This window comes from Diabrotica undecimpunctata, chromosome 9 (genome assembly GCF_040954645.1).
Source record: "Diabrotica undecimpunctata isolate CICGRU chromosome 9, icDiaUnde3, whole genome shotgun sequence".
Classification (NCBI taxonomy): Eukaryota; Metazoa; Arthropoda; class Insecta; order Coleoptera; family Chrysomelidae; genus Diabrotica; species Diabrotica undecimpunctata.
Window position 1 is genome coordinate 83859510 of NC_092811.1, and position 20337 is coordinate 83879846.

The 20337-nt window shown below is 34.3% G+C and overlaps 1 protein-coding gene across 3 annotated transcripts in view; it reads left to right on the forward strand.

The window, feature by feature from the left end:
- The window catches only part of LOC140450206 (plasma membrane calcium-transporting ATPase 3-like), a 122283-nt gene that overhangs the window by 17951 nt on the left and 83995 nt on the right, over nt 1-20337 (forward strand). For all 3 annotated transcript variants that reach the window (XM_072543680.1, XM_072543681.1, XM_072543682.1), the window contains exons 4-6: nt 12243-12453; nt 14276-14691; nt 16113-16355. In XM_072543680.1, the coding sequence (XP_072399781.1) occupies nt 12243-12453; nt 14276-14691; nt 16113-16355 (870 nt within the window). The remainder of the gene's footprint in view (nt 1-12242; nt 12454-14275; nt 14692-16112; nt 16356-20337) is intronic.

Sequence of the window (20337 nt, forward strand, 5' to 3'; positions counted from 1 at the left end):
GTTTGTATAAGTGGGTTTCCGGTACACGGAATAGGAAAAGCTGTGAGGTAAGTTTTTCTGAATAAGAACATCAAGGAATGGCAAAGACGCTTTAGACTCAACTTCCATCGTGAATTGAATACTAGGATGTATCCCATTCAGGTGGGAGAGGAAGAGATCTAACGTGTCTTTACCATAAGGCCAAATGACGAAAGTGTCATCAACATACCGTAACCAGCAGGTGGGTTTGAGATTTGATGAAGACAGAGCTACTGTTTCGAAATGTTCCATGAAAATATCAGCTATTACGGGAGAGAGGGGAGATCCCATTGGGGCACCTTTGATTTGACGATAGAAATGATTTTGGAATGAAAAGTATGTATTAGACATGCAGTGTTTTATAAGAGATAGTGTGTCTTGGGGGATTTGATGTTTAGAGTCCAAGATGGAAATGGTTTCATCGATGGACATGTTGGTGAATAAGGAAACAATATCAAAACTAACTAGAATATCTGAGGGTGAAATAGAAATAGGCTTCGGCCGACAAAGGTAATGCCACCGTCATTCTTAACTCTTCTAATTATTTCGACAAAATGTTCGAACTTCTCAATTCCACAGAATACAAACGCGTCCCAAACGATCCAACCACCTATCTAGAAAAAACGACAAAATCCATCGTAAATAAGTCTACTCTACCTTCAGACATCAAAAAATCTCTTATACCCAGAGAAAAATCATCCCGAATTCCAAAGATATACGGCCTTCCAAAAATCCATAAACCAAATGTTCCCCTAAGACCCATCGTCAGTGCATACAACTGCCCCACTCAGAAATTGGCAAAACATCTCGCTTTATCCTTACAACCATTAGCCGAAAAAGCCTCGTCTTTTGTCAAAAACTCTTTTCATTTTATTGATCTTCTGAAAAATATTTCTATTTCACCCTCAGATATTCTAGTTAGTTTTGACATTGTTTCCTTATTCACCAACATTCCCATCCATGAAACCATTTCCATCTTGGACTCTTAACATCAAATCCCCCAAGACACACTATCTCTTATAAAACACTGCATGTCTAATACATACTTTTCATTTTTTATAAATAATAATAACACAAATATAAACTAATGCATGTTTCTGAGAATTGTTGCAGTTTCCTTTGTAACAAAGAATTCCAATAGTGCCGATTTCGCGGTAAAGTGCACACTTAACAAAATGAACGCTACCTGTAACTCCGCTTGTTTTAAATGTCTCGTTTGTACTTCGACTTTCTGTTTAAATGCAACGGACAAACGTTTATTATTGCCACCATTAGTGTTTATTAGTGCCATTATTAGCGTTTATTTTTTGACAAAAATGCCTTTGACTGTTTGAAATGGCACAAATTGTTGCACTTGTGGAAGACGGTCACACTCAACGGCAAGTCGCAAGAACTGTTGGCGAAAGCCTTTCTACGGTTCAAGGAGTGCTTCAACGCTTTCAGGAGGCAAGTTTGCTAACCAGGCGACCTGGCTCTGGACGAAGAAGAACGACCAAGGCACTAGATGGCCATTTCCTTGCATTTCAGGCTTTACGAAACCGGACCTCAACTGCAGTTATGCATCAAAATCGTCTAGAGGAAGTACGAAATCGCAATTTTAGTGTTGCAACAGTCAGAAGAAGACATCGTTCTCTTTGACTATCTTCTCGGGTAATGGCTAGAGGACCGCCACTTCGCCGGGTGTCTCGAGTTGCACGACTAGCTTTTGCTCGACAATGCGAGCATTGGGGAATTAACGATTGTAGCAAAGTGTTATTCTCAGATGAATCCCGTTTCTGCCTAACTGGATCCGATGGACGTGTAAGAGTTTGGAGGAAAACCTGTAAACGATTTTCACAAGCTTGCATTGCTCCAAGAATGCCATTTGGTAGAGGCTCGGTCATGGCTTGGGGAGGTATATCTTCCGACTTCCACACAGAATTACCCTTTATGGAAATTGGGTTCCTAACTGCACGAAGGTACATTACGGAGATTCCGGAAGAACATGTTATGCCCAACATGGCAGGGCTTGGAGAAAACACCGTTTTTATGCAGGACAACGTGCGGCCGCACGTTGCCAGGATCAGTATGTAATACTTGGACGAAGTTGGAATTACGAGGGTACCCTGGCCAGCTAGGTCTCCGGACCTGAATCCCATCAAACATCTCTGGGACGATTTAAAAAAACGTATTCAAACCCATACACCTCCTCCTAACAACGTACAGGAGCTTAAGGATCTGTTAGTGAGAGAGTGGAATAACATACCACAACATGTAATCCGGAGAAAAATTGAGAGTATGCCCCTTCGTCTGCATGAGGTTATTAGAGCAAGGGGACGCAATACACAATATTGGTCATTGAAATTTCACTGATTTTTTACCACGTACTGTATTTTCCATTTTTTTTCGTATGTCTGTTATCAACAATTTGATTTGTTTTCTGTTTTTTTCAATAAAACAATAAAAAACCATTTTTTTTTCTTTCAAAACAAACATTGATGACAAATAAAAAATACATTAGCCAAAGAAAAAGGTAATTACTGCACCAGAGGCAAAAATATTTAAGAAACTTGAAATTTTCAAGATGACCCGGATTTTATGATCGCGAGTGTATATATATATATATATATATATATATATATATATATATATATATATATATATATGTATATATATATATATATATATATATATATATATATATATATATATATATATATATATATATATATATATATTGTTATGATATGTAAAATCGAGAAAAATATTGGTTTGATTAAAATATTTCAAAGTTCAAAAACATTAAAACATTTCGAAGAAGGAAAGTTATTAAATTCTAGGATTACCTGTACTAAACAAAATGTAAGCTATGCATAAATTATTTCTTTGTTATACTTGAGTGACCCGCATAATTTTAAGTGAAATCCAAAGACAATTGAACCGGGTTTTCCAAATACATTAATGCAGTGATTAAAGACAATAGAAGAGATTTTAGAAAGAGGTTTTTGTTAGTTTTTAAGAATTATAGAAAAATATTATTTCTAAATAAGTTTTAGGAAATTTTATAATTATAGGTAAAAATTTGTTTGTTATCGAAATGAAAAAATGGGGGAATTGTGACGAGTTTTGATTGGCGGAGATTGAAAAAGGTGGGATAGGTATGTAGGAATGAAAGTTTAGCTAGATTTAGGAGAGAGAAAAGATAATCAGTTGGTTTTCCAAGTCTGTAAGACGAACAGTGATTGTTCTCTGGCGGTTCCCGAAATGTAGCAAGCAGTAGTGTGGAATGTTAGTGAGTTTTTGTGGAGTTAGTGTATCTGACAGAAGCTGAAGCAGCAAAATATTGTAAGTCATATTTCTCTACTTATATTCCAAGAGTCACTGTTCAGGCCAACGAGAGATTCAGTTTATCGTAAAGAGAAGATATTCCAAGAGTCATTTTTCACTCGGGCCAACGAGAGATTCAGTTTATCGAGAGGAGAAAGGCTATCATAATTTGAATGATTTGTGCTTTTGAAGGAGATCATTAAGGACGATATACTTGCAACAATCTGTTGTAAGATTGCTGATTACATAGGGAGCGGTTGAGAGGAGATAATATAGTCTACAAGGAACAAGGATTTGGACCACTCATCATCAGAGAGAGATATTTTTGTTTTCTGCAGTTTTTTCTTTTATTGATAACACAATTTCTACACTTAATTTAGAAAGGATATAAATATTTTGATTAGGAGAGTTAGAATAGTTTGGGATTTTGAGATTTCAATTAATATTGTTTGTACCATTAATTTTGATTGTTCACGTACGTAGAACAAAATTTTGAGAATCATTATATGAGATTTGTTTATTGAAAACTTTTGAGTGTGAATTATTTCATTATTTTTATTTCAATATATAGTGTTAGATCATATGTGTTTTTTATTATTCCGGTATTCTTTGGACCTTACCTTTCACATGTAATAGCATAGATATTGAAGCACGAATTTAACCCTGAGATAAAAGAATTAAAAATTGTGATAGAGTCATAATCATATCATTTAAATAATTTAATTAATCAAAAAATTAATTAGCTAATTATTGCTTGGCGCACCAAGACTTTAAATATCACAATAATATATATATATATATATATATATATATATATATATATATATATAATGAACCAGAAGTATTTGCTGACAACGTAAGGAAGTAAACGTTAAATAGTGGGTTTGCAGCAATAAAAATGAAATGTGTACTCTTTTAAATTTTTATTCCAAGCTTTCGGACATTGGTTATGTCCTTCATCAGGGAGCTACAAATGTGATTAAGAAATTGTTGGTGTTGGTATAATTAATTAAAAATTGTTTCTACTTACAAACTTAACGAGGTTGTATCAACAAAGATCTATTATAATATTGATAAAATTTATCATGGTCTCTCATCTATTTTAATATATAAAAACTATTTTTATGTTTAAAATTTTAAAAAAATTATTACTGTAAATACAAAAACACTTAATTATTCTAAATAAATACGTGACATTATTTTGACAAAATTCTTTTAAATGTCAATTGATAAATTGTTGTTTGTGTTATTATTACATTTATCTAGTAGTAACAAATATTGCTATTATCTAGTGATTGCAAGCCTAGATGTAGTATCCTTATTTAGCAATGTTTATCTAGATATATGTACACTTGCCATTAGTAATAAATGGGAGATTATTGCTCAACATTGTAACATTGATAAAGACACATTTTTCAAACTGTTAACTTTTCTGTTCGAAAACAATTATTTTTCATTTAACAACAAATTTTACAAACAAACTTTTGGTACACCTATGGGGAACCCTATATCACCAATAATTTCCTGTTATGTAATGGACCACATACTAGACACCATCATCCTTGTCCTACCTTATAAATTACATTTTATAAAAAAATATGTTGATGACATAATATTAGCATTACCAAGCACAGGGATAAATGATATACTTTGGTATTTCAATAGTTACAACCCCTACATTCAATTCACATTAGAATGTGAAGATACTACAGGTTCAGTACCTTTTTTAGATACCAAATTAATACGAAAAGGTACCCATTTACTGGTTGATTGGTATAGAAAACCTCTCAGTTCAGGCAGATATTTAAATTATTGGTCATACCATAAATATTCGATGAAACTGAATTTAGTTAAAGAAATGAAAAATCGTGTCCTTAAAATCAGCGATACCGCTTTCCATACAAAAAATCTAAAAATCCTTTATAACCTATTCATTGAAAACTCATACCCAAGTATACTACTAAAGAAAATTTTATTTAACACTCCACAAAATTTAACTAGTCATTTAAGAAACGAAGAAAATCTGTCTGTATCACAAGTTAGAATTGGACCTGTAGATTCTTTACCACAACAAACTACAATTAGATATGTATCTCTTCCATACATTAAAGACATTGGACAGAAACTAAGTAGAATTTTTTCATCAATTAATAATATCAAAATTGCACATAAAACGGTACTAGCAGTTAACAAAGTTTTTCTAAACTTAAAGACCAATCCGCACTCTTGTCTTTAACAGATGTTGTTTACTGTATACCGTGCGGATCATGTGAACAAGTATACTATGGTCAAACATCAAGATGCCTTAAAGATCGCATTACATCCGACAAGTCAGATAATAGACTGCATCCTGAAAAAACTGCATTGGGTGAACATGTATTTAAAAATGGGCATCAGATAGATTATAATAACATCAAAGTAGTAGAACAGAAAAGTAACATCACCAAAAGACTTTTTCTTGAAATGGCCTACATTTGCCAAAATAATAATACAATGAATCATAAAACGGATATTGGCCATCTAAATGAAATGTTCTCCTATTTGTTACTACTAGATAAATGTAATAATAACACAAACAACAATTTATCAATTGACATTTAAAAGAATTTTGTCAAAATAATGTCACGTATTTATTTAGAATAATTAAGTGTTTTTGTATTTACAGTAATAATTTTTTTAAAATTTTAAACATAAAAATAGTTTTTATATATTAAAATAGATGAGAGACCATGATAAATTTTATCAATATTATAATAGATCTTTGTTGATACAACCTCGTTAAGTTTGTAAGTAGAAACAATTTTTAATTAATTATACCAACACCAACAATTTCTTAATCACATTTGTAGCTCCCTGATGAAGGACATAACCAATGTCCGAAAGCTTGGAATAAAAATTTAAAAGAGTACACATTTCATTTTTATTGCTGCAAACCCACTATTTAACGTTTAATTATTTATATATATATATATATATATATATATATATATATATATATATATATATTTATATATATATATATATATATATATATATATATATATATATATATATTTTTAGTGGATTTTCTTGGGCTTAGGTTCATAAAAAAATTTGATTTGATACTAAGGCATTTTTATATATTTTTTCGACGTTTCGGCAGGAAATCCATGCCTTTTTCAAGTATATAGATAGATGACTGCTTGAGCGCAGCACCAGAGGATAAAATGGATATTTTACTAAATGAATTCAATAACTTTCACCAAAAACTAAAATTTACATTAGAAATTGAAAAAAATCATCAAATTAATTTTCTGGACCTGACCTTACATAGAGAAAACAGCACTATAACTACTTCATGGTACACCAAAAAAACCTGGTCATCGAGATATCTGAATTTCAACTCTCATCATCCCCTGTCTCAAAAGAAATCAGTAGTTATCGGACTCGCCGATAGAGCTATTAGATTATCCGATCCTATTAATAGACCTCAGGCCATTAAAAAAGCAAAAACAGCACTAACACTTAATTCATACCCACACCACCTTATCGACAACACTTTCAAATCGCGACTGCATAAATTTTACAATAACAATAATAACAATGAAACCAACACGGTAAAGAAAAACTATATGTCTCTTCCCTATATAAAAGGATTATCAGAACAAATTGCAAATCTTCTGTCCAAACATAATATTATGGTTGCTCATAAAGGGCACAATCTTTTGAAAAAGAATTTTACAAGATTAAAAACAAAAACCCCTCTATTAAAAAGATCGCATGTTGTATATGAAATTCCCTGCTCGAATTGTGATGGAGTTTATATTGGACAAACCAGTCAGCTACTTAACTCAAGAATACGTTCCCACAAATATGACAAAAAAAACTCAACCGCCCTCACAAAACATGAAAACGAAAAAAAACATAAATTTGATTTTGAGAAAACCAAGATCCTAAAAAGTGAACCCAACAGGAAAAAGAGAGAGCTTCTAGAGTCTATACAAATAAAAAAAAATAATAATGCAATAAATGATAAAAAAGATGTCAAAAATTTGAACAAAATATATTTTAACTTAATTTAAAAACACATAAAAAGACAATCTCAGAACGCCTATGATGTTAAAATAACTGGTTGTTTAAACGATAAACTAACTTCAATAAACAACACATTAGATCTAAAATATATTTTACATGTAGTGACTTAGTGGGTATGTCCTATGTTTTTAATATTATTTTAATTGTGACGTCTACTTGTTAGTAACAAATTTTTACATGCTTGGTAAGTCAAAAGTTTAACTTTTAAATCGTATTATGTCTATCATAAAATGTTTTTTAGTCAATATTACTTCTTGAAAAAGGCATGGATTTCCTGCCGAAACGTCGAAAAAATATATAAAAATGCCTTAGTATCAAATCAAATTTTTTTATGAACCTAAGCCCAAGAAAATCCACTAAAAAAATATATATTAAGGTTCAAGAACTAAACTCAAACTATATATATATATATATATATATATATATATATATATATATATATATATATATATATATATATATATATATATACATACATATATAATATATTTATATATGTCCTATGTACTTTTTATCTTGTAATTCTGAAATTGTGATGTTTTATAAGTATATATCATGTAAATGATCTTTCAGGATGAATAAATTATTATTATCCAGATTTAGCCATACGGCTCACACCTCTAAGGGGAAAATTCACTCATCTCAGATACCTACGGTATCAAAAGGATTGAGCTCTGGTAGGGCTCTTTCCGTGCTATCGAGCCCTAGGTGACTTGGTTTGCTGGAGTATCTCCCAAAAATTTTCGTACACATCTGGACGTCGCGAGGAGTACAGCTTTCTGCATTGCCTTATAAAGATGTTCATTTAGACCCAGCTGTTTGATGTTCACTAGGAGGTTTTTGCGAATAGCACCAGTAGTAGATTGAATAATAGGTACTGTCTGGGTACTTTCCATTCTCCGTTGTCTCCTGATTTGTATTTCTAGATCTCTGTACAGTAGATAGGCTATGTATGTCCTGGCCCATCCCCTAAATTGCAACCGCTAAAATCGCAACCCCCGGTCGTAAGTTCCAAACGGCTTAACGTAGGATGACGTACGAGGGCTCGTTGGAAAGAGGATGAAAAATGGGGTTGAACGCAGTATGTGCCGTGCGCATCGGAGCATGCCAAAAGGTCATTACGTCATATCTTTGTTTCTATTGGTCCGATCGGGGCGTACGAGGGCTCGTTGGAACGGGGAGAAGGCAGGGAGACAAAAAACAAAGATGGCAGCAGTGCCAAATGGGCGCTAGAACGTATCTTCGTTGCTATTGGCCTGATTTTGACGTATGAGGTGTCAAATGAAAGCGTTAGTGACACAGAAGCCATGTCAACGATCAGTATGAACATTCTTCTTCTTCTTCTTTTCCGTACAGTGCCTAAGAGAACGTGACATTCGACGTAGAACGTGACATTCGAGACAGGACGTGACATTTGACGTAGAACGTGAAATGTCACGTGACATTCGACGTAGGACGTGACATTCGACGTAGAACGTGACAGTTATGTGACATTCAACGCAGGACGTGACATTCGACGCAGAACGTGAAATGTCACGTGACATTCGACGCAGGACGTGACATTCGACGCAGAACGTGAAATGTCACGTGACATTCGACGTAGAACGTGACAGCTATGTGACATTCAACGCAGAACGTGACATTCGACGTAGAACGTGACAGTTATGTGACATTCAACGCAGGACGTGACATTCGACGCAGAACGTGAAATGTCACGTGACATTCGACGTAGAACGTGACAGTTATGTGACATTCAACGCAGGACGTGACATTCGATGCAGAAGAAATGTCACGTGACATTCGACGTAGAACGTGACAGCTATGTGACATTCAACGCAGAACGTGACATTCGACGTAGAACGTGACAGTTATGTGACATTCAACGCAGGAAGTGACATTCGACGCAGAACGTGAAATGTCACGTGACATTCGACGTAGAACGTGACAGTTATGTGACATTCAACGCAGGACGTGACATTCGATGCAGAACGTGAAATGTCACGTGACGCATACTTTCCAAGCGCACACGGAGAGTGTACCGAAATTCATCTTGATGTTAGTGAACGATGGTATGTAGGAAATGGCAGCGCTCCCAATGGTGAAGTCAATTTTTTGGCTGTCCTAATGCATGAAATTGGTCATTCTCTCGGACTAGCACACAGTACTATTGATTCGTCTATTATGTATCCTTGGTATCAACAAGATGTACCACCTTTTGGTGATGATGATAAAAAGGCAATGAGTTATCTATATGGACCAAAAACAACACCCTCTTACATACCAACAACAACACCAGTTACGCTAGCACAAACACCATTTTCGCACAACAAGAACCATATGTCGAAAACATCTACCATCAAACACAGGACCTCTTTGCCAACAACAACAACCACACCTGCAATACAAAACATATTATGTCTAATTCCGTATCCAGATTTCATGTTTCTAGCTACTTCTCCTCAGTTTCCAAATTATAGAATGTACGTTGGATATGGTCCGTATATATGGAAGTTTGATTTAAATGAGATGCGCCTTCCAAAACATCCCGAATTAATTACCGATTATCTCCCTAAAGAGTTGAGGTCTACGCACGTTTCACATGTTTTTCAGAATTCCGAGGGACACTTAGTAACTATACGCAATAATCAGTATTACGCTGCATCTTTCCCCAATTTAAAAATTCAAAAACGTTTTATGTTTCCTTCTATACCTGCGACAACCAAAATAAATGCATTATTTCAAACAAACAGCGGTCAAACGTATTTATTATACAATGATGCTTCTTATATTGAATTTAATGAAGCTGGAGATGTCTTAAACCGTGGACCCATGAATTATCTCTTACCCGGACTACCAGATACAATAACATCAGCATTCCGCTATACTGATGGGTTTATTTACTTTTTTCAGAACAACACCTATTATAAGTACAGCGAATACACACGTAAAGTTGTAGCAGCAGGAACGTTTAGCTGGGAACTTTTTGGGATACCCTGCTCCAACGACGGGCTATTAAAACAATTAAAAACTTTGTTAAACAAAATTGTAACTATATACAAATAAAAATGCTCCGTTTATGATGTTGTTGTTTTATTTAAATTCCATTACTCTGTATGTATGTTAAGCAACGTCTTGCGTCGAATGTTACGTCAATTCACGTGACATTTGACGCAGGACGTGACATTTATGTGTCATCTTACGTTCTGCGTCAAATGTCACATAAATGTCTCGAATGTCACGTCATTTCACGCGACATTTCACGTTCTGTGTCGAATGTCACGTCCCGCGTCGAATGTCACGTGACATTTTACGTTCTGTGTTGAATGTCACGTCCTGCGTCGAATGTCACTTGACATTTCACGTTCTGTGACAAATGTCACATACATGTCACGTCCTGCGTCGAATGTCACGTGACATCCAACGCTTTGACACCTCATACGTCAAAATCAGGCCAATAGCAACGAAGATACGTTCTAGCGCCCATTTGGCACTGCTGCCATCTTTGTTTTTTGTCTCCCTGCCTTCTCCTCCTTCCAACGAGCCCTCGTACGCCCCGATCGGACCAATAGAAACAAAGATATGACGTAATGACCTTTTGGCATGCTCCGATGCGCACGGCACATACTGCGTTCAACCCCATTTTTCATCCCCTTTCCAACGAGCCCTCGTACGTCATCCTACGTTAAGCCGTTTGGAACTTACGACCGGGTGTTGCGATTTTAGGGGTTGCAATTTAGGGGATGGGCCAGGACATACATAGCCTATCTACTCTGTACTTGGCGATCTTTTAGTTGTATTTAACACGCAAATTATTGGTGTTAGGTATCGCCCTATCAATAAGTGTTGTTTGCCTGGTAAGTTTATTAACTAGTATAAGATCCGGTCTGTTATGTGCCACTGGTTGGTCTTTGAGCACAGTGCGGTTCTAGTATAGCTTATAGTTTTCATTTTTAAGCATTCTGTCAGGGACATATTGATAATAAGGAAGATGGTCGGTTTGGAGAAGTCCCAGTTTGTCAGCTAGTTCTTGGTGGATAATCTTTCCTACTGAGTCATTTCGTTCTTTATAATCAGTTCCGACAAACGCCTGACAGCCCCCGGTAAGATGTTGGATGGTTTCTTGGGCTTGGCATCCATATCGGCATTTGTCATTTTGGACTTGAGGATCTTTAACAATATATTTCAGGTAATTTTTAGTTCGAATAACCTGATCCTGAATGGCAATACTACTTGTAGCTTCACGAATTTCTATATCTACATCATTTGCTAGCGATAAAGTAATTGCTAACGATTACATCCCTCTAACTTTCACTGCAATACCTGACAAGACTTTTTACGACTCCATTGTGTTGCTTCTTAGTGTATATTTCTAAATTGTGGATATATAATGTTGCATCCACCGCCACATATTGTGATACCCGAGAGAATATTACTGGACACTGGAAACATTAGTAGTTTTCGTTTTTTAAACATCAGTAGTTTTCAGTTTGGAACGAACATATTATTTTCCCGGAGAAGCAACATAATATTATCAATGGTCTGTTGTATTCCATAACTTGTCGGTGGTTGTTCGTTCCAAAGCCACTCCTAAATCCGGCTTAATCTAGTGGTTGGTAAATGCTTGCTTAGGATTAAGTGTGTTATTAATTATTCTCATAAAAAGCTTATATAATTAAGATAACAAGCAGCTGATTATGCAATACTTTCATAATACCACTATTCCATTTTTCTGGTGTAATTTTTTCAAAGAGGCAGTCACTATACAGAGTTTATAAGACTTTTATGATACATTAATTAATATTTAACGATTTTACAGAGGTAATACTAAGTATTTTACATTTAAGATAGATGAGTCTTCGCTTACGGGTGAATCAGACCACGTCAAAAAGGGAGAAGCTTTTGACCCAATGATACTCTCTGGTACTCATGTTATGGAAGGATCTGGTAAGATGTTAGTTACAGCTGTAGGTGTTAACTCACAGGCGGGTATTATCTTCACATTATTAGGAGCAGCTGTGGGTCAACAAGAAGTTGGAAAAAAGAAACCGAAGAAAGGTAAGCTATTTGTCATCACACCTCCGTGTACACGTGGATTCATATCTTTACCAATTCAGATCTTCTAATTGTTTTCGATAAGTTTTATAAAATGTTTCCTCTTCTTTTTTTATGTAGGCACGACCCTGTCTGTTTTTCAATGTGCCTTTAGTAACTTGTCGTTCTATCATTTTGTGGCATTCCAACGGATCGTCTTCTTATTGGGGAACCGTCTCTTGCCGTCTTTACTACTCTATTTGTTGTCAATCGGCTTATATGACCGTTCCATTCTACTCTTCTATTTCTTACCCCGTCCTTGATGTTCTCCTACAGTATATCTGTACTTCTATCTCTGTCCCATAGTCTTTTACCATCAATTTTTCTAGGTGTTTTCATCCCTGCTGTTTCTAACATCCTTGTCTATGTCAGGACGTGTTTCTGCCGCGTATGTCATTATTGGTCTGATGACTGCTTTGTAAATTCTGCCTTTTATTTCTTTCCGATATTTTTACTTCTTCGTATTGTTTCATTCACGCAACCTGCAGCTCTGTTTGCTCTATTCACTTGATCATCCACTTCCGTTTCACATATTAGTAAATTTTTTGTTATAACCACGCGTTATGTCTTTTTGTGGTGAAATTAACATGATAAATTTTTTGTCGGTTATATCACATTAGTGCAGCATACGCTGTAAATCGTCTACACTTTGCGAGAGTAGTATTGCATCGTTTGCATAGCAGATTATTTTAAGTTGTTTTTCTCCCATTGGGTATCCTTTTTTGGTTCTTACTTTTTTTATTATTTAATCCATAATGTTTGAACAATAGAGGAATCTCCCTGTCTTATCCCATTGCCAGCTTCAATAGGGTCAGTTTGTTCTACTTCTACTTTTACTTTTGGTGTGTTATTTTGTTGCATATTTTCAATCGTTTTTATTATTTCTAAAGGTATCTCTTTTGCGGGCGATATGTGGGTAACGTCCTTTAGTTTGACCCGGTCAAATGCCTTCTTAAGGTCCACGAAACATAGATATGCCGGTGTTTTGTATTCTCTTGCACTTGGCTTATTGTAAATATAGCGTCGGTGTATGATATTTCCGACCTAAAACCTTGTTCTTCTGCTAATGTTATAATTTCATTCAGTTTATTTTTTTATCACTTTGGTTGTTAATTTTAGTGTTTTGTTTGAAAAATTAATTCCTCTGTAATTTTCCGGGTCCGATTTGTCTCCCTTCCTGAAGAGAGCTATTAGGATACTTAATCTCCATTCTTGTGGAATTGTGTTTTGCTCTTTTGGATTACTTTTAGTAGTTGTTTGGTCAAATCTGGTCCTCCGTAGTTCAGGAGTTTTTTCGGTATTCTATTCTCTTCTGGTAATTTTCTGTTTTTCAGTTTCCTTAATGCCTCCTTTACCTCTTCCTCCTCAATATTTATTTCCTCATTTGCCTTTACCTCTGGTGTTGGTGGTTCCTTATCGTCACCTTTGGAAAGTGGGGATCGAAAGTAGTCTGCCCATGTTTCCTTCTAAATGTATTTCATTTTTATTAATTCGTGCATTTTTTTCTTTGTCCTCTGATCATTTTCCATATTTCTTTCTGTGTTGAAACACGAAAAGAGATGGAACACGACTTCCGTAAAAGTCGTTTTCCATCTCTTTTTAGAAGCTATGCCAGTGTTCCCTCTTTATTTAAAGGGAACACTCTAAAAGTTGCTTAATGATGATTAAAATTAAACGAAGATGCATATTATTCTATTTTTGACAAGAATAAGGTTTTACAATACCAATATTTTTTTCAATTGCCAATCAAATAAATCATACGTGAACTTTATTTATAATATATCAGGTCATGATGAAAGCGCAGCTGAGAGTAGCCTTGTGGACAAAGACAAGAAAGATCCAGGAGTTGCCAAGAAAGAATTCGAGGTTGATGCGTCTGCACAAGATGGCAAAGTAACTGGCGTCCAATCTAAAAGAATTTCCGAAGAAAGATCCAAAAAAGAAAAATCTGTACTTCAAGCTAAACTTGCAAAACTTGCCCTACAGATCGGTTATGCTGGAACCTTCATTGCAGCTCTTACTGTTGTCATTCTGATAGTACAATTCTGTATCAAGACCTTTGTCATCAAACGTCAACCATGGAAACACGCATACGCTAACTATTTTGTCCGTTATCTTATTATTGGTGTTACTGTACTTGTAGTAGCTGTACCTGAAGGATTGCCGCTGGCGGTTACCCTGTCTCTAGCATATAGTGTCAAGGTAAGTTCTAATTCATCATCATCAATTGACCTATATTTGTCCACTGCTGAACGTAGGTCTCCCGTAAAATTTTCCACCTATTTCTATCATGAGCTTCTTGCATCCAGTTTGTGGTGATGCGCTTGATATCATCCGTTCATCTAGTCGGTGGTCGTCCTCTGCTTCGATATGCCTCTTGCCTTGGTCGCAATTCCAGAATCTTTCTGGTCCATCTATCATCCGTTAATCTGGCAACATGTTCGGCCCTTTTTCCCGTAAGTTCTACTTACTCCTTTTATATTTTCTTCTTCAAGTGCATCTTCATCACAGAGTTTGGCAATCATCATGGTCACTCTAACTTTCAAAGTACTTGTTCTAAAGAGTTGTTTTGAGTTGCAATTGTACCATTTTTTTAGGATTTTTAGCCGAGATATTCGTATTTCTTCCAGATTTTTTCCAGAATTAATATTTCTCTACAGATTTTTATTTTATCAAAATTAATCTCTGCATACACGCAGATGCCCTATTTAAAAGGTGTCTTCTTTGGCATTTCTCTTCTATATATTTCAGAAAATTGGTATTCAGTTATTCTTCCTTTTAGGGAATTCTCATTTTGACATTGAACGTGATCTAACAATCTCAACGTATGCTATTATTTTGGCATTGATCGGTCACACATCTAGACTTCCTCTCGTATATCTAATTTCAAAATTAATTCCTTTTAATCACTCCATTCATTCACATAAAATGATAATTTGATAACACGTGTTCGTGATTTTCCTTTTTCTTTTACTGTCCAAGATTCAGTGTCATATTATAGGTAGTTTATGAAGATTGCGTATTTAAAAGATTTGCCTAATTCTAGAATTCAAAGTGAGTTTAGAATCTAAGAAAGCGCCTTATTAGTTTCAGCTAGTTCCTCTCCCAATAACTTTAGCTTACCCAAACCGGTAAGTTTGCGTTTGTTTGGGTCGGCTACCAGTTTTTTGATAGAAGTATTTACAAATAGGTTCTCTTTTAAACAATATTTTTTACCTAGTAGGTATATTGGAAGGCACATATGACACGAATGAGGCCAGACTTATTAGTATGCGATTTTTCCAGAATACAGTCTGTTTTCCTAAGTTTTGGTATAAATGCTGTCCTCGTTCGTCTCCAAGCTTTGAAAATTACCCATAAGGTCATCAAGTTCCTCTTGGAGTCTTGAGAATATTTCATCTGGTTCCACTGTTTTACATGGTTTCAGTTTTTCTTTTTATTTATTTGATTTTGGATCATTTCTTGAAGCACAATGAGATTGAAATTGTTATAAATTCATTCAAATAGAATTACTCGATTACTCCCTTAATATAATACTCTTTTAATAGGCGTTTCTTTAATTTTTTGAAAGTTTATGTTTAAGTTTAAGTGCTTCATCTTGTAACTAAATCTGTAATTTCTAGAAAATGATGAAAGATAACAACTTGGTTAGGCATCTTGATGCCTGTGAAACTATGGGTAACGCTACTGCTATCTGTTCGGACAAGACCGGAACTTTGACTACAAACAGGATGACGGTTGTGCAATGCTATATATGTGAACAATTATGGAAAAGTATGCCTAAGTTCAATGATATACCTACACATGTCGGAAATATTATCATTCAAGCCATTTCAATAAATTGTAGCTATACTTCTAGAATACTGGTAAGTTTGGCCTAAGGATCAATTAATATACCTAGAAATACACACTTATAATTCATGAGTATAAGTTCGAAAAAATGGGGTAAGTGAGCCAAATATTGCCACCTTAACGTTTGGTTCTAAATAAATCCTACACTTTTATTAATAAATTAAAACAAATTTGGATAGTAGTAAGGAAATGTATTTTCTTTAACAATATATTTTAATTATATTGAAAAACTAAACAAAATCTAAATAAAGAATACTTTTTATTGACATTGCGAACGGCAATATTAGGATTACAGATCTCCTATTATTGCCACCCATGTCAATATTAGGCACTACAGAACTACATTTAAAAGTAACACTTTGTTAACAAAAGTTAACATTGAGAGCAAGTTAACTTTTCTTTGTTATCTTTATTCGGTCCTACACAGGTCTCGTGAACATAATACTTTGCACAAGCGCATATCTTCTTTACTCCTTAATAATATCATTGTTTAAATAGGACTAGTTAGCCAACGCAATGTATAAATTTGTTTGATTCTAATTGAGACAGTCACTAGATGTCACCACTCTTTCTGTCTCAATAGATTTTAATATACCATTGTTTGTTTGATATACATTATACTACACTTGAGTGCAAAACAATCGACTCAAAAGCAATATTTGAGATTACACCTTCTGTTTCAATGTAAAAAGTATGGAAATAAATAGATGTAATGTGCAAGCAATAATATTATTAAAGTTACAAAAACTGCTATTATTTGGAAGACGCATTATAAAAACAATATGCATTACGAATAGAGTTTCCTAAATATTCATCATTGGAACTAACCCAAGAAAGACGTTATGAACAGATAAATCATCAACTACAAATTGAATTTCTTTATTTTTCAGTATTTGATATTACCATCCCTACTCCTAATTACACTTTCCAATCGATTTCGCATGAATCGGATGACTTTTTAAATAAATTCTTGAGACATTGATTCCCATTTATCATTTAGCGCATCTCTCAATTCTGTTATGCTCATTGATGCATGGTTTCTGTCCAGGACCCTTTGTTTAAGCTTATTCCAAACATGATCTATTGGATTTATGTCCGGACTCAACGCAGGCCAATTTATTGTAGGTATATCGGTCTCAGTCAGATAGGTGATGGTGACTCGTGTGGTATGGCATTGCACATTATCGTGCATTAAAATAAAGGCATCACTAATAAATCCCACGTATGGAACCACATGTTCCTTCAAAATGTCTCTGATCTAACGATCCACCGTTAAGCCTCCTCCACGTCCTCCACCAGGCACGATAACCAACTGGGTTTACCATCTATGGAAATGCCTACCCAAAACATACAAGCATCGCCTCCATATGACACAATTTCTCGTATACAACATTGAGCAAATCACTCTTCCTGCCTTCTATAAACTTGACGTCTCATGTCATTGTCATGTAGGCAGATTCTACTTTCATCGGAGACTAATACCTGGCTCCATTAAAAGTCCAATAATCCAGATGTTTGCGAGCAAATTCTAATCGCCTTTGCTTTTGTGCTGCAGTTAGCTTGGGATCCGTAGCTGCTCTTTTTGGTGTCAGGTTTGCTGCTTTCAGTCTTCTTCTGACTGTCCAAATGCTGATAACCATACCTCGGACCTCTCTAAGCTCTTCTTTGGCATTAGCACCAGTTAAATGTAGATTTTTCAGGGACTTTGATACAACAAATTGATCATCTCTCTCCGTTGTTATTCGTTTACGGCCTCCTCCTTGTCAGTGGACATAATTACCAGTATCTTGGTACTGACGATACACTCGGGACACAGCAGATTGGCTTAAATTTAGTCGATTTGCCACGGCCCTCTGGCTTAGGCCTTCTATCAATAATGCTACTGTTAGGTGCTTTGACGGATGTGGTATCCCAATGCAGTTGCGAACTTAAGTGACTGATGTATTATTGGGTTGGAACGCGTGAAGTCGGAGCGTGTCGATTTCAATGAGTCAAATTCTGACCCCGTCTCTACGTGTTTCATTATTTGTTTGTAATAGGTCATCCGAATCAACAAAAAACAAAACTTTTTTAAAACTTAATAACGAGGTTAATGATTGTACACTAAATATTTTTAAATTTACACTTTTTAGATTGAAAGAGGAGACGTACTTTCGCAAAATAATTTTGAGTCGATTATTTTGCACTCAAGTGTAGATGGTGCTATGTGAAAAAGTTAAGGACTAAACTAAACGTCCATTTTTGATCCACTGAATTAAATTCACCAGCGTTGCAATATTTCACTGACATAGTAGCAACAGGTTTACTTGTTAAACTGTTAATGTTAAAATGTTACAAAAAACAGACCTTGAATCACTTAAGATATTCATTTAAAATAGAGTTATTACTATCAACTAGTAAATATGGTGTCAACTAAAATTGTACATAAACGTACTGTGGTTTCTAAGTCTTCCTATATCTAAATAAGTTTAAAGAATTTAAATATTTTATTTTATTTGGAAGTGTATTACAAAAATTTGGTCCTAGGTAAGTAAAACATTTTAATTATATGTGTTTAAAACATAAAAAAACATTGTATGAGAAAACAAATTAGGTATTTAGAAATAAATTTTACCGGATATTACATACATTCGATAATATTTGAAAAAAGTGATTTTAAATTAAAATAATGTTACTTCCATAATAAATAAATGGTTTTTTACAGATGGCCGGAAATATTTGTTGTTATTACAAATGTGGTTTATCACCATACAATATTCATGGATTAAGAATGTTCAGATTTCCGACAAAAATCCTTCGGCTTGTCAAAGATGGATATTACACTCTGGTAAGTAAATAGAAACTTTTTTTATATTCTTTTATTTTACACCGTTTCCGTTACGTAATTAACTTGAAAAAATGTTTAATTTTTTTTTTCATTCATCATTTTTTATTATCGCCAGGGTGCACGCGTCATATTCGAGATGCATTAATTTGAATTTTACGTTTTCGTTGGTATTATAATTATGATATAATAAACTTCGGAAAAACAAATTAGTGAATAAACAAGTTAATAAACATAAACAAAGTATTAGATATTTAAATATGTATTTCTTTAGCTATTTTTAGTTATTGTATTGAAAAGTAGAAATAAGTTCATCTTTATCGGAGAACTAATTTATACAAAGGTCCATCTGGGAAAAAATTATTGGTTTCACGTAAAAATTTTATACAGATATTTGAAGGTTCTAAAAGATATATGAGGGTTAGTTAATAATAAATCTGTGAAGACATACAGGTGATTTTGGCTATAAATGTTTTTTATCCAGTTAGAGAAAAATAGTTAAAATAAAAATTGTAGATTCAAAAAGTTCTTCCATTTGTGAGTTTCTAAATTAAAATATATAAAGAATTCATCAAAATAGTTGCAAGAAACCCTTGATTTTGCAGAAATTTATAAATTTTAATAACTTTGTTTTTGCATAATGGTATGTAATGTAACTAATAAAAATAGTGAGGATTTGTTTATCGTAGAAAGCGATTATGTAAACAACTTTTTGTTGACCTATCCCAGTTTAAAAAAAATTATGTTTTACGTGCCACAGAAGCCAAGATATTGCAAATTTTGCAATCGCGCTTCATTTTGAAAAAGTTCAAATCTAAAAAAAAACCGAGCTCAAATGGTTCTCCATTCTACTTTTCCGAAGCGGTATTTTACGAATACCATCATTTTAACGGGTTATAAATTTTTACTTCTTTACCGCATATGCCATATGTAAGTTGGAACGCACAATTCAGATCTTCATTTAGGGTCCCTTCAATTTTCAGCTCTTACTGTTAATAGACAATGGAAGTATGATTTTAAGAATAAAATGCTTTGGTTTTAAATATAAAATGCTCTCTTGCCTAGTAATGGTCATAAAAGATTCTGTTTTTTTTAGAAAGTGTGTTTTTCACCAGTTTTTCATAAGCCTCTAAATAAGTTTGTGGCATAAACGATATCAACGTTATTATAAA